This window comes from Staurois parvus, unplaced genomic scaffold (genome assembly GCF_062004578.1).
Source record: "Staurois parvus isolate SC_StPar_1 unplaced genomic scaffold, SC_StPar_1.0 ptg000694l, whole genome shotgun sequence".
NCBI classification, from domain to species: Eukaryota; Metazoa; Chordata; class Amphibia; order Anura; family Ranidae; genus Staurois; species Staurois parvus.
This window is the reverse complement of record NW_028318490.1, coordinates 3,241,242-3,256,215: the sequence shown is the minus strand read 5'-3', so window position 1 is coordinate 3,256,215 and position 14,974 is coordinate 3,241,242. Positions and strand designations below refer to the sequence as shown.

Here is a 14,974-nt window from a genome sequence, read left to right as displayed (position 1 = left end):
TGTGGTGGACTGTTCCTGATGCCATCACGCCAATAGACCGGCTCTGGACGTGACGATGGCAAGAACAGTCCCCTACTTGCTGTGGGGGAGTGCCATTTTCTGTGGGGATCAAAGGATCAGGTGAGTATAAGCAGTGGTGTATTTAGGTAGGCAACACAAAAATTGGCAGCTGCCCCCTTCCCCCATGGAGAGAGTTTGACATCGACCAACACCACCCCCCTCGCCCATGGAGAGAGACGAACATTGACCAACAACTCTCCTGTCCCTCCACCCAAGAGAGCCTACCACTACCATCGCCCCCCATACACCAGACACCCAAGCCCCTGGGGCAAGAGAGAGAAGACACTCACTTTCACAGCTCCGGACATTCCCGGGAATGAGAGTCAGGCTCTACATACACCGTCAAGCAGTCCACAGTCTCTCTCGATTACCACCTGGTCCCCATGCTACGTGTGTCCCTTCTTCTGTCTTTTCTTCCAGGGGCCGGTGCTGCCCTCCCCTGAAAAATGATGCCCTAGGCAAATGCCTTGTAGTAAATACACCCGAGTATAAGCTCTCTGCTCACCCCTAGACAAAATGAAGTTAACCCTTGCTGCACTGCACGGGAAAAAACATTCTGCTTTAACAATCATAAGTTCCGTACAGAGATCAACCTGCGTGATCACTTCAGCTGTACGGTGTATATTGTGGGGGCCGTAACCCAGGCTCACTTGTCATGTGATTTGACAGATCCAAGATACAAGTCACACCCTATTGGCAATGGAACCATTTGGAGTTGCACCAATTTTTAAAATAGTTCCTGCACTTTTTTCAGTGATTTCAGGGGCGACTTGCATGAAGTCGCACAGATGTCAGGCAAGCCGCATGTTAAATCGCATGGGGCCAAGTGAAGTAGCAGGATTTCAATGTTACATTTGCTGTGACCCGGGCTTGGCGCTGCACCTGTGATTTTATTTTTTTTACCCCCTTTATGTCCTTACATTGGCTTATGAAAGGTAGAAATTGGAAGGTTTAGCAGTGAGAGAGTTTTTATGGAGAAGTAATTCATTCTATATACAGCTCTATAGATGAGATGAGGGGGCAGTGGGGGGCTATGGGGGTGCACACATGGGGTGTGGAGGACAGGAGTTCCAACATGTGACAGCTGGCAGGACATGTCATGGCACAGAGGACACCACCCACAAAGGGGAGGGGCTGTGGAGAGGGCGGAGCCGGGATAGACGGACAGAAACAAAGAAGAGAGAGAGCGGAGAGGAAGAAGAGATCGGGGAGAGTCCACGTGGGGGCAGACAGGGCGGCCGGGTGCAGGATGGAAGGGACGATCGTCTGACTGAAGTCCCGGGGGGGAGAGCACAGCCTGGTATGGAATGATCGGCGGAGCGGGACAACTCCAACACACACGTGTCTATCTCTGCTGATCTGCCCCGACCTTTCACAGACACTTCCCGACCGCCGCCTTCCTTTGTCCGCCCCGCTGTCACTTGTCCTCTCCCCGGAGATCACCGGCCCCATGGCCGCCCTCAGCAGCCCCGGCTCCAGCCCCCACCCCACCTCCCCCCGGGTCTACTTCCAGTCCCCCAGCGAGACCTCCGAGGAGCCAGAGAGGCGACATCCGGGGAAAGTCACCGTCAAGTATGACCGCAAGGAGCTGAGGAAGAGGCTGCGGCTGGAGGAGTGGATCCTGGAGCAGCTGGTCCTTCTCTATGACTGCCAGGTGAGGGCGACACTCGCACACCCCGGGGAAAGGGGGGCAATCTACCACCGGGGGGGGCAATTACTGCTCCCCCCCACCTCTCAGATGGGATGACCTAATCCACTTTAGAGGAGTCAATGAGATTAGATGTCCCCAGTGTCAGGAGGATGGGTGGGCAGAGCAATTCCCTGGGGGGTGATCAGTGGTTAGTCACTTCATTCTGGGAGGGGCAGTCCATGTCCTCTGAGCCTGGCATGGATGGTGATGGGGGTGTGGGCTGATGACACCCTGAGCTCTGGGGACAGCTGGGGACACCTGTCAGGAGCATGTGACAGCGAAGGGGGCGGGGATCACATTGCTCCATAAAGTTTCAGCCGGAACTAATGATCCAGATCATGTTGTAATCATTTATTATTGGATGATCTCATTATAAAATCCCACCAAAGGAAATGGCATCATTCTAAAATGTAATATTACTCTCAATATATATATTACTTCATATATTATTACTTTATAGAATAATACTTTATATATTATCTCTCTCTCTCTCTATTATTACTATATAGAGTGAGTAATATTGTATTATATATTGTAAAATTAGAAATAGAAAGTAGTAATATATAAATTAACATTATATACAGAGTAATAATATAGAGAGAGTAATATATAAAGTAGTAATATACAGAGTAACATTATATATAGAGAGTAATATTATTTATAATTTTACTCTCTATGTAATGTTACTCTGTATATAATATTCATATATTATTACTGTCTATAATATTACCCTGTATATAATATTTTTATAGAATAATACTTTATTATTACTCTATATAATATTACACTATATATATATATATATATATATAGTAAAATAAATAGAAAGTAATATTATAGATAGACAGTAATAACATATGAAGTAATAATATTATAGAGTAATCTATATAATATTACTCCTATGTATAATCTTACGCGCTCTGTGTAATGTTACTCTGTATGTAATATATATATATATTATAAAATTACTTTCTCTCTATTTATAATATTACTATATATAATGTTACTCCTATGTATAATATTACTTTATATAAAATTTCTATCTATCATATATAATATTACTCTCTATATAATATTTAAAGAAGAACTCTGGGCATAATTTTTATTTTCCCATGCAGTGGAAAAAATAACTTCTTGTTTTGTCCAGGAGTACAAGGAAAAGTATTACTTACCTGATCCTTTGAAAAATAGCGTTTCCCCATGTCCAGCCGTGGACTGTTCCTAATGTCCTCACGTCCAGAGGCAGTCTGTGGGCGTGATGACATCAGGAACAGTCCATTCACAAGAACAACTAGTGTGCAGGAAGCAGGAGTGGTGGAGACCAGTCTTGCGTTTGGAGGATCAGCGGATTAGGGAAGTGTATCTCCACTCTGCAGTCCCTTAGATAAAAACGAGCTGTGTTTTTGTTTTTTTGTTTTTTTCCACTGCATGTGAAAATAAAAATTTTGCCTGGAATTCTGTAACCACATGTTACACAGTATGTGCAGTTTATGTATGTGTGTATATATATATATATAGTGTGTGTGTGTGTGTGTGTATATACGCAGGCACAGGGAGAACATGCAAACTCCAGGCAGGTGGTGCCGTGGCTGGGATTTGAACCAACGACCCTAGTACTGCCAGGTGGAAGTGCTAACCAGTTGGCCACTGTGCTTCCCGTATGTATATATACACACTATATCAGGGGTGTCCAACCTGTGACACATGAGCTGCATGCAGCCCAGGATGGCTATGAATGCGGCCCAACACAAAATTGTAAACTTACTTAAAAATGTTGTTTTTTTTGGCGGGCTGCAGAAATTGTTTGTAAAAATGCATTTACACTTGACGAACACATGCAACCGGAATAAAAGTTGATAGTGTCGCTTTACTGAACTTTTATCAGCTTTACAGAACTTTATTCTTCCAAACATTTTCTGCACATCAGCTCTCCTTATTGGTAGTGTATTGTATGTGTGACCCAAGACAATTCCTTTTTCTTCCAACGTGGCCCAGGAAAGTCAAAAGGTTGGATCCCCCCTGGCCTATATAGTAGTTTGTTGTGGACGGGATGAACAATGGAGAGCGGCTTTAATGTTTCCGAATCTTCCCCAGGCTTGTTTTATTGTCTCTGGTGTATCTCTGCTTTCTCTGTTAGTCATTACCCTGTCATTCTTTACAGCCAACATTCATCGGGTCATAACAAGTTGTCCTGCTGTGTACATTGTAAATAGTTGTATTCAGGGATTTCCTGCTTTTGAAGTGTCTCAACAAATATTCAGTTTTCAGGACTATGGAGTGTAAAGTGGTAATTACTTCAGCACACGATGCAAATAAAAGGTTTAATATATAGCAGACACAGAAAGCACCCTCTACATGTCTTCCCCCGCTCCTCTGCTACCAGAACCACATGGTAAACTCTGTACTTCCAGGTATGAGGGAACATGTGACACTCCTCTGGCCAATCACAAGGCCTGAGTTCTGTCACATAAAATTGGGGAGGAAAATGCATGCTTTGTGCAAGTTGGTGAAAGCTGTGAAGTCCAAGATAGGTGTTATAACTCTTGTAAAGCAGGCCTGCTACTTCTCCTGCTGTATACAGATTCACTTTGAAGCTAGTTTTCCACTTCCACAGTAAACTGTTTACAAGGCCATATACAATACAGTACAGCACGTGAATACATATACAGCACAGCATTCATGTATAATACGTATACAGCACCGCATCCATATATTATACAATGGGTAAGGGGAGGGTAGGCGGTGGAGAGAAAATAACTCTCCCTATCCTTGTGTAACGGTTTTACTGGTACCAGACCCCTAATGAAATAATTGAAAAGAGAACCCTAACCACAAAAGCTAATGGGGCTTTGAAAGTACCACACCGAGCCAATACAAGTAAAGTGAAAACAGTAGATAAAATTGAACACATTTTAATTAGGTTAAAAAGCCACCCATCGGTGGAAAAATTTAGTCAGACATAGACACATAAAGGCATATAATTAAAATCAACAAAGGGTAGCTTACAGTAGGCAGCGGCCGATGTCTTGGACGTAATAGATGCCACGGGCATTGGCCATAGCAAACAGCAGCCACTGTCTTGGAACGAAGTAGGCTCAACTGTACAGATCGTATATGAACTTGTAAATGGTTATCAGTGGAAGTATATACATATATAGACAAAGAACACCCAACTATATGCGATAATAGGTGTTAATGAACAACTAGTGATACAGTATCCACTTGAGACCATGAAAAATGCTTTGCATTAGAGATTCCAACGTGTTTTGTGGGACACAACCCACTTCTTCAGGGGAAAAAGGGCAAAACATAAATGCCAGTCGATGATATCGGCACATTCTGAGATAGCTCCTGCTAGGTATAGGTCAATGGTATCTGGGTGAACAGGGAGAAGCCTTCAACGACCATAAGAAAAAGTCATTGATCAAGAAAGGGTGCAAATGTATTTGAAGACTTGTAGAGACAAAGTCATCATTCATTCAAAACAGGAATGCAGTGGCCAGGTGGTATAAGTCATCATAATAGCCAAACATAGATTGCTTTACAAAAGTGGGGAGACAAATATCTTGCCGAAGGAGGGGGAGGAATGAACCTCAAGCCCATTTCCCCCTATGTAGTCTGGAAATGGTGTGTGTGTGTATACACACAGCATTCATGTTTCATACATGCACAGCACAATATACATTCACAGCATCCATTTATTATACATGTACAGCACATATACAGACAACATCCCTTTATTATACATGTACGGGACAACATCCATGTACAGCACATATACAGACAGACATATACATGTACTGCACATATACAGACAGCATCCATATATTATACAGGTACAGCACAATATCCATATATTATACATGCACAACATCCATATACAGCACAACATCCATTTATTATACATGTACAGCACATATACAGACAATATCCATTTATTATACATGTACAGCACATATACAGACAATATCCATTTATTATACATGTACAGCACATATACAGACAATATCCATTTATTATACATGTACAGCACATATACAGACAACATCCATTTATTATACATGTACCGCACATATACAGACAACATCCATTTATTATACATGTACAGCACATATACAGACAACATCCATTTATTATACATGTACAGCACAATATCCATTTATTATACATGTACAGCACATATGCAGACATCTATTTATTATACATGTACGGGACAATATCCAGACATCCATTTATTATACATGTACAGCACAATATCCATGTTTCCTTTATAGTACAGAGTCATAGTTGTCAGTGATCTCACATACCTGTGACTGTAGCATTTGTCCACAGCAGTGTTGGAATGGCCATTGAACTTAGTAGAGGATACACTGGTGGGGCATCTTGAGTGTTTGACAGCAATTAAACAGTTCCATTCTAGGTTCACACTAATGCAGCTGCGACTTGATCCAAATTCCAGTGCATTTTTGTATGCGTTTTTCACATACAGGCGTACCTCAGTTTACAAATTTAATGCATTCTCCAGGATGTTTCATATTGCAAAAAAATTCATAAACCGAAACACGCTTTCCCATAGGAATGCATTGAAAACCAATTAATCCGTTCCAGAGGTCAGAAAAAAGTAACAAAAAAAGTCTTGTCTGTTCAAAACGCTTTATAAAGTGCACTTTAAAGGCATGGAGCCGGCTCTCTAAACCTCCCAGGCGCAATGCATCCTGGGAAAACTTGCTTCATATTGCAAAAAAAAAAATTCGTAAACCGAGGCATTATTTCCAATGGATTTTCATTCGTAAACCAAAAATTCTGTTAACCGAGGCGTTCGCAAACTGAGCTACGCCTGTATATGAATTTTTTTGTAGAAGGAGACTATGCAAAACTCTGTCATAAACTCAGGTACATGTGTTTGGGTGCATTTCCATTGAATTATTTGGGGCACCAAGTTGCACTGCAATGCAAAAAAGTAGCACCTGTACTTTCCCCAAAGTCGCAGTTGTCACATTGGTGTGAGTGGGTACAATTGAAATGTGATTTCTATTGTCATGCGATTCTGTGGGGCCCAGGTCGCATCTGAAATTGCACTAGTGTGAACCAGGCTTTAGTAATACTTGAAGCCCAACTATCCTCATCCCCCATGGAGCATTTTAGTCTATTATTTATTTTAGTGTGTGTATGGGGGGGGCGCGTTAAGGAGTTGGTGCTCCATTGGGGGATGAGGGTAGTTGGAGTAGTGAAAAGTGTGTGTGGTCTCATTGTTCATAAACACAGGGAGTGCATCTCTGCCCTGCTCTCTGGTTGTGATTGACAGTAGCAGAAGCCAATGGCACCCACTGCTGTCTCTAAACCAATGAGGAGGGAGAGAGCCACTGTTCTTGTGCACACAGTGCTGGATCAAGTTTGGGCTCAGGTAAGTAGGGTGGTGGAGGGGGGAGAAGTATTTAATTTTTTTTTTCTTTTTCCCCTTCATGTAGAGAATGCATTACGGTTAAAAAAGAAAAACAAACTTTCAGGCTTTCACTTTCACCACTTTAATATTAATACTGGAGTTGGAATATTATTGTTATATTAATATAAAGCCACGTCTAGGATATTAAGGAACCTACAAATTATATAGACTGTTCACCTGTGCTGATTCTGTGGTTGGGGATGGTATGTACTGTATGTCTGTAGGTACTTCACAATGCCCCAGGAGTGAGCATGCTTGGAGGAGAAATGGATCACTATTCTGCTCCAAGACCGTGCGGCCTCCCCCAGCACCCAACCCCTCTCCATAGACCCAGACCTACAACTTCTGCCAACCTGTGTGTCTGAAGAATGATCTTGGTGAGAACAATGGGTCAGCAGCCAGATCCAGCATGCATGGCTGGCGTCCAGTTAGTCCCCGTAGGTCCCTTTTTTATATCCTCGATTGGACTGCAGGAATGTACCTACAGGATCATTGTCATGGAACTTCACAGCCAATTGTCAGGTTTACAGAGAGCTGTTAAATGTGGCGCTGGCTCCAACAACTGTGTTGTGTCTTCCACTCGTTAATTTCATTCTGTCTCCAGAGTGTTGGGAATTCTTGTTAAGGCCTGCGTAATGACCGCCTACATTGTTTAGATGTACATGGTTACATTTCCTCCTGTGGGGACACAGTTTACTCTAGCAGGCACACTCAATACTTCCTTCAGTTGATTCGGTCTGGTTTTTTGCATTGGTTTGTATACAATTGGTGTGCTGTGACCTGTCTGAATCGCATGCACTTGCAGACCTCTACTTAACATGCAGATCCCGGGCAACCAATCAGACTATTTCATGTACTTATATAGCACCGTCAATTTATGCCACGCTTTACATATATATTGTACTTTCACATCAGTCCCTAACCCTCAAGGGGCGTACAATCTAAGGTCCCTAACTTACTTTTATACATACACATACTAGGGCCAATTTAGGCAGGATCCAATTAACCTACCAGCATGTCTTTGGAGTGTGGGAGGAAACAGGAGTACCTGGAGGAAACCTACGCAGGCACTGGGAGAACATGCAAACTCCAGGCAGGTGGTGCTGTGTTTGGGATTCGAACCAACGACCCTAGTACTGCCAGGTGGAAGTGCAAACCATTTAGCCACTGTGCTGCCCATACTAGCAGGTGAGCTTGTTCTGTGACAGAGTTATGCGAATGTCAGAATATTACAGGAAGTTTACAGTTTACTTAGGCATTTTGTTCTAAAAACCGAAGGACCACCCACAGCCTGATGTGTTGAAGAGAAGAGCAAGGCATACGGCAAGTAATACAGTAAAGCAGACTCTTTATTTTACTCCTCAGCACTTTAGCTGTGATGAAACTACAAATCCCATCATGTTTTTGCCTCGGCGTCATGCCTGTGGATGTCAGTCTGTCAGTACATTATGGGACTTGTAGTTCTCAAACAGCTGGAGAGCTCAGGTTGCCTATCCCTGTTCCATGAAATGAAAGCTACTCATAGAACTTCCAATATCACTGGAGGTTTCAAGTGCCAAGCATAGTTGGCTGTGAGATATGGAGTCTGTGTTCTCCTTTAACCACTTCCAGTCCGGACACTTTTACCCCCTTCCTGCCCAGGCCAATTTTCATCTTTCAGTGCTATCACACTTTGAATGACAATTGCGCGGTCATGCAACACTGTACCCATATGAATTTTTTTAGCATTTTTTTGTGACAGATAAAGATTTATTTTGGTGGTATTTATTCACCACTGAGATTTTTATTTTTTTTGCTATGTAAATTAAAATGTCCCAAAAATTTTGAAAAGTGTTTTCTTATAAAATTGTGCAAATAGTATTTCATCATAAATCTTCGCCAAAATTTATTCCGTTCTTTTTAGTAAAAAAAACCCAAATTAGTTTATAACCAAAAATTATTTTTAAACTTTTTTTTTTTTTTTTCTTTTTTTTTATATTTATTTTTTTTACATACTGTCACCCTAGCAGTACAGTGTCACCATGGGGACACTGTACTACTTGTTGTGGGTGATGAAGATTTTTTTTTTTTTTTACACTGATTGCTTTTACACCCATAAAGGATGTAAAAGCAATCATTTCTCCTTCTCTCTAGCTGCGTTCTTGCAGCCATTGAGAACTACTGAGTGAGCTGTGATTGGTCACAGCTTGTCACATGGTACAAGGCTGTTGTGAATAGCCTTGTACCATGTGACCTCTGTGATCATTCACAGATTTCACACGTAGTAAGCAATGATGTCACAAGTGACATCTTGCTTACTACTCTGCATATGATCACTGATTGGCCAATCAGTGATCACATGATCGGGACCTCGTACAGAGGTCCCGTCCAACAAGCGGTGTTTCACTGTGTCCGGAGGACACAGCGGGCATCAGATCGCGGTGCTGCGCGCTCCCAGGGAGCGCGCACAAGCAGGGTGCGAGGAGGCCGTTTATAAACGGCCACCCGACCCTGCACTGCCACCGTCTGGCCGTTTATATACAATGGCCGGATGGGAGGTGGTTAATTTACCCTGCCTAAACTACCCCCCTTGGCATTCCTTTAAAATATTATACTTGCCTATCCACGCTCCTGCCAAATCCATGCTAGAAAGTTGCACAGCCAGTGGTACGAACTCTCCCGGCCAGTCCATTTCTTACACACATGTACAGAATTTGATCCTATTGAGAGTCCTTCTGTTATGAGTCCCAATGATGGATGACCCCTCCATAGCAATAAATATGATTTTTCCATGCATGCATGTAGACTGTGAGTTCAACCAGAGAGTTTGCAATGGTCGCCGTGTGGCTTTCTGTGGGCCGAACAGTGCAGATCTTGCAGCAGTGTGGACAGGCAAGTATAAGACTTTCAGGGAAGGTGAGGGGATGCTGGGGGTGGGTAGGCAACATATTGGACAAGTATGCCAAAAGTATAGTTCTCCTCCAACTCCAAGCATGGAATGGGGAAATGGTATTACCTCTTAGGTTTTTTTTTTGCTTTCTGTCTCCACGATGGGAAGATAGCACCTCACTTTCTGTTCCTCTGTGAAAAGGACAAGTTGAGGTTGTTCAATCCATCAACATACACATGGCAATAAAATCTTTTTTTTAGTAATTTGGAGAAAGGGTTCAAAGGTCTCAGACATTCTTATTGCTGCTCCTATTCCCAGTGGGGAATTTTTCTGTTCTTTTCCTGCCTCGGCTGTGGGACAGGAAGTGAGGAAGAACCTCCCCAATCAAGGAAAAAAAAAAGTTCCAAAGATTCCAACTTACTCCCAATCTATCCAAAAATACATATAAGAAATGAAAGAGGTGTTGAGTCGTGTTGAGACCCTTGGTAACAAAACCTTGGTTGAAGGGAAGGATCAGTTCAATTCTGAAACTCCCCTTTAACAGGAAACACATGACAAAGTGCTTAGATCTTCAGACATATGGGCAACACTGAAGGGTGTGTATAGAACAGAAGAGGCATTCAAAACCTCAGTTGTTCTAGGTACACTTGAACACAGTTTTTGAAGGAACTCGGCAGGTAGGTTGTTCCAAACACCTTGGCGAACTAACCACTGATTTTCCGTGGATGTAGGCTCCCTCAGATCCTTCTGTTTCCATGTAATCCCAGACAGACTCCATGATCAGGACTCTGTGGGGGCCAAACCATCACTTCCAGGACTCCTTGTCCTTCTTTACTCTAAAGATAATTCCTAATGACATTGGATGCATCTTTGGGGGTAGTTTGTTCTGCTGAAGAATACATTTTGGGCTATTGATCCTGACCAAATCTCCAATTCCATTTGCAGTATTGCAGCCCAAAACTTGCAAGGAACCTCCACCATGCTTCACTGTTGGCTGCAGACACTCATTACTATACTGTTGTCCAGTCCTTTTGCAAACAAACTGCCTCCTGCTACATTCAATTACGTTGCAATTATGCAACCTCTCGCCCAGCTGTTGAGAGGCAGCATATTTGTGTATGCTTGGCACAAAGGAGTTAAAAAAAAATTGAAATTGTCATTCGTTCAAGTCATCAGTTCACCCCATATAAGGCCGGCCATACGTGGGTCGAAATTCGACCGATTTTTTTTTTTTTTTTTTTTTTTTTTTTTTTTTTTTTTTTTTTTTCCGTCCGAAAATCGGACCTAAGAATAATCGGCTGGTTTTCGCTCTGTTAGTGGGTCAATGGCACTGGCCAATTTTGGTGGTTCCTCCCCTTTTCCGTGATCGGGCATATTGGAAAATTTGTGAAAAACAACTGTTTTTTTCGACTCCATGATGGTCAAATCGTAGGATCGTTTTTCCGAAAAGAATATGCGCATGAGCCGAGACCTGGAAGGAACAGAAGTTTCTCCTGTTATATGGGGTGAACTTTATGACTTGGGTCGGCCAATTTTTGAAATCATTGATGGCACCATAGGGATTACCAAGTGAACGACATTTTCGATTTTCGGACGAAAAATCGTTTGGCATTCAGCCCATGTATGGCCTGCATTACAGGTGAAACTTCTTTTCCTTCCAGGTCACAGCTCATGCGCATATTCTTTTTGGAAAAACGATCGTATGATTTGACCATCATTGAGTCGAAAAAAGGATTTTTTTTCACGAATTTTCCAACATGCCCGATCACCGAAAAGGGGAGGAACCACGAAAATCGGCCAGTACCATTGACCCACTAACAGAGCAAAAATCAGCCGATTATTCTTAGGTCCGATTTTCGGATGAAAAATTGGACGAATTTCGACCCATATATGGTCGGCCTAAGCAGGAATTGAGAGGAAATCCCTGGTTGTCCCTATTGCAAGATTTTTCCATTCGGCCTCTTTCACATGAGCAGAGATGAGAACCTGTCCCTACACTAACAGGGGCACAGACAGCAATAAAAACCTGACAGGTGGTCTATTCCTCCACTCTATCCAAAACTATAAAAAAAAAGACTGGCCCTTTGACATGTTTGGATACCCCTGGTGAACAGTATGGCCACCTTGAAATTGTATTGCCACAGAACATAACAGAAAGCAGACCTCAAGAGTCCGACTGTAAGAACATTTTCTAGCTGCCTGGGCTTTTCTCTTGAAAGCGTCTCATCATAGAGCTGACATTGTATTTTATTGTAGGAAATGTTTCTGAATGTGAGCTGACCCATAAGCAAGTTCACAGACAAGACATGACATGACAGTCACAGGAGCAGCCCACAGATATAAGATGACAGTCACCCTGGTAGCATTTGCCTGCTCATCCTCCCCTCTCAATTGAAATAAATTTGCTAGGCTGGCATGTACTGAGTGTTTTGTGGTGTTCGGAAGGTTTGCTGCCCTGAGAGTAGATGGATTGTGCCTTCATGGCTGACTGCCCTCCAAATGCAGTGGGCACGGAGTAAACCAGAGAAAACCATATATACTTGTGTGAGAGTATATACAGTGTGTATTTTTTTATATATATATATATATATATACAGTGAGGATTGAAACGTTGGGCACCCCAGCTAAAAAATTTGTATTAATGTGCATAAAGAAGCCAAGGAAAGATGGAAAAATCTCCAAAAGGCATCAAATTACAGATTAGACATTCTTATAATATGTCAACAAAAGTTAGATTTTATTTCCATCATTTACACTTTCAAAATAACAAACAAAAAAATGGCGTCTGCAAAAGTTTGGGCACCCTGCAGAATTTATAGCATGCACTGCCCCCTTTGCAAAGCTGAGACCTGCCAGTGTCATGGATTGTTCTCAATCATCGTCTGGGAAGACCAGGTGATGTCAATCTCAAAGGTTTTAAATGCCCAGACTCATCTGACCTTGCCCCAACAATCAGCACCATGGATTCTTCTAAGCAGTTGTCTAGAAAACTGAAAATAGTTGACGCTCACAAAGCTGGATCCAATAAAATTTCAGCAAATTTTGGATGGTAACTTGATGCCATCTGTGAAAAAGCTGAAGTTAAAGAGAGGATGGCTTCTACAAATAGATAATGATCCTAAACACACCTCGAAATCCACGGGGGATTACATCAAGAGGCGTAAACTGAAGGTTTTGCCATGGCCTTCACAATCTCCTGACCTCAACATAATTGAAAATCTATGGATAGACCTTTAAAAGAGCAGTGCGTGACAGACAGACCAGAAATCTCAAAGAACTGGAAGACTTTTGTAAGGAAGAATGGGCAAAGATATCTCAAACAAGAATTTAAAGACTCTTGGCTGCCAAAGGGGGCAGTACAAGATATTAACTCTGCAGGGTGCCCAAACTTTTGCAGACGCCATTTTTTTGTTTTCTGTTATTTTGAAAGTGTAAATGATGGAAATAAAATCTAACTTTTGTTGACATATTATTACAAGAATGTCTAATCTGTAATTTGATGCCTTTTTGGAGATTTTTCCATCTTTCCTTGGCTTCTTTATGCACATTAATACAAATTTTTAGCTGGGGTGCCCACACTTTTGATCCCCACTGTGTGTGTGTGTGTATGTGTGTGTGTGTGTGTGTGTGTGTGTGTGTGTGTGTGTGTGTGTGTGTATGTATATATATATATATATATATATATATATATATATATATATATATATATAAAATTCGTTTCCCTTTATGCCCATAGATGTTATTACTATTCAAATCTGCAGTTGGGCTGCATTATGTGCTATTTTAGCAGAGACAGGAGTACTGGAAGTGAGTCACTAGCCTCAAGAACTCGAGTAATTACCTCTTCCTGCCACAGCATAGACTGTATGACCCTCTGCTATAAATCTCCTCTAGTAGACATACTTTCCTGTCATGTCATATTTCTCCATGCTGAGCACGATGTAACCTCTCAGTAACAACAAAAGCTTCATTGTAGTTTGGCAGAATTATCACTGTTCTCAATGTATAAGTGTGCTTTTATCCTCATGTTCCTGGTTTTATGGTGTAGAGAGTAAGCAAAAAAGAAGTAAAGCCTGTTGTGACCATTCTGGTGCCCTCAGGCCTCATTCACAACAACTGTCCTTTTGATCCCTCCAGCCCAAACATGCATCATGGGAATGGACAAGGCCAGCAAGGAGCTGGACTGCCTTCTTTATAAGCAGCATATCACTTTCTCACTTTACTGCCTACCTAGTGCGTGTTGGGAGCAGGGTATGAGGAAGATGCAGCTGCTGTGTGGTAGCTGAGGCCTCAGGTCTGTGTGGTAGCTGGTGGCTGCGGGCACCGCCTGGTCTGTGTGGTGGCTGTGGGCTCAGGTCTGTGTGGTGGCTGCGGGCACCGCCAGGTCTGTGTGGTGGCTGCGGGCACCGCCAGGTCTGTGTGGTGGCTGCGGGCTCAGGTCTGTGTGGTGGCTGCGGGCACCGCCAGGTCTATGTCATTGGAAGCATTTTTGTATCCATTTGATAGATGTACAAAAGACAGAACCGTTGATCATCTCAGATGTTCAGAGCTGTCCTGGTTCTCTGCACATCTGTCATCTTGGACTACAGAATAGTTATCCTTTTATGTTTGTAGAGGTCTGAGAGTGCTTGTAGTTAAGCAGTTTAGAAAACAGTGGCTGGGCTGACAACAGTCTGTCCACAAAATGCTGTGTGTTGTCAGCCCCCTACAGTACCTAGTAGCTGGGTGCATTTCTGGCAGATCCACAGATATTTTTTGTACTTGCAGGATCTGTAAATGAACAAATTGCAGAGACATGTGCATGTATTCCAGAGATGCAACCCTTTTTTTTTTTTTTTTTTTTGCTGTACACCTTAAGGACCAATAGAAGGGAGTAATGGGGTAGAGTGGACCAGCACTTGACGTTCTCAAA

At 42.5% G+C, this 14,974-nt stretch overlaps 1 protein-coding gene across 1 annotated transcript in view; it reads left to right on the top strand.

Annotated features, from left to right (window-relative positions):
- Nucleotides 1-1,219: 1,219 nt before the first annotated feature.
- PPP1R14B (protein phosphatase 1 regulatory inhibitor subunit 14B) overlaps nt 1,220-14,974 on the top strand; it is a 31,982-nt gene continuing 18,227 nt past the window's right edge. Inside the window, exon 1 of the mRNA XM_089652822.1 lies at nt 1,220-1,714. Within this exon, the coding sequence (XP_089508948.1) occupies nt 1,511-1,714 (204 nt within the window). The 5' untranslated portion in view covers nt 1,220-1,510. The remainder of the gene's footprint in view (nt 1,715-14,974) is intronic.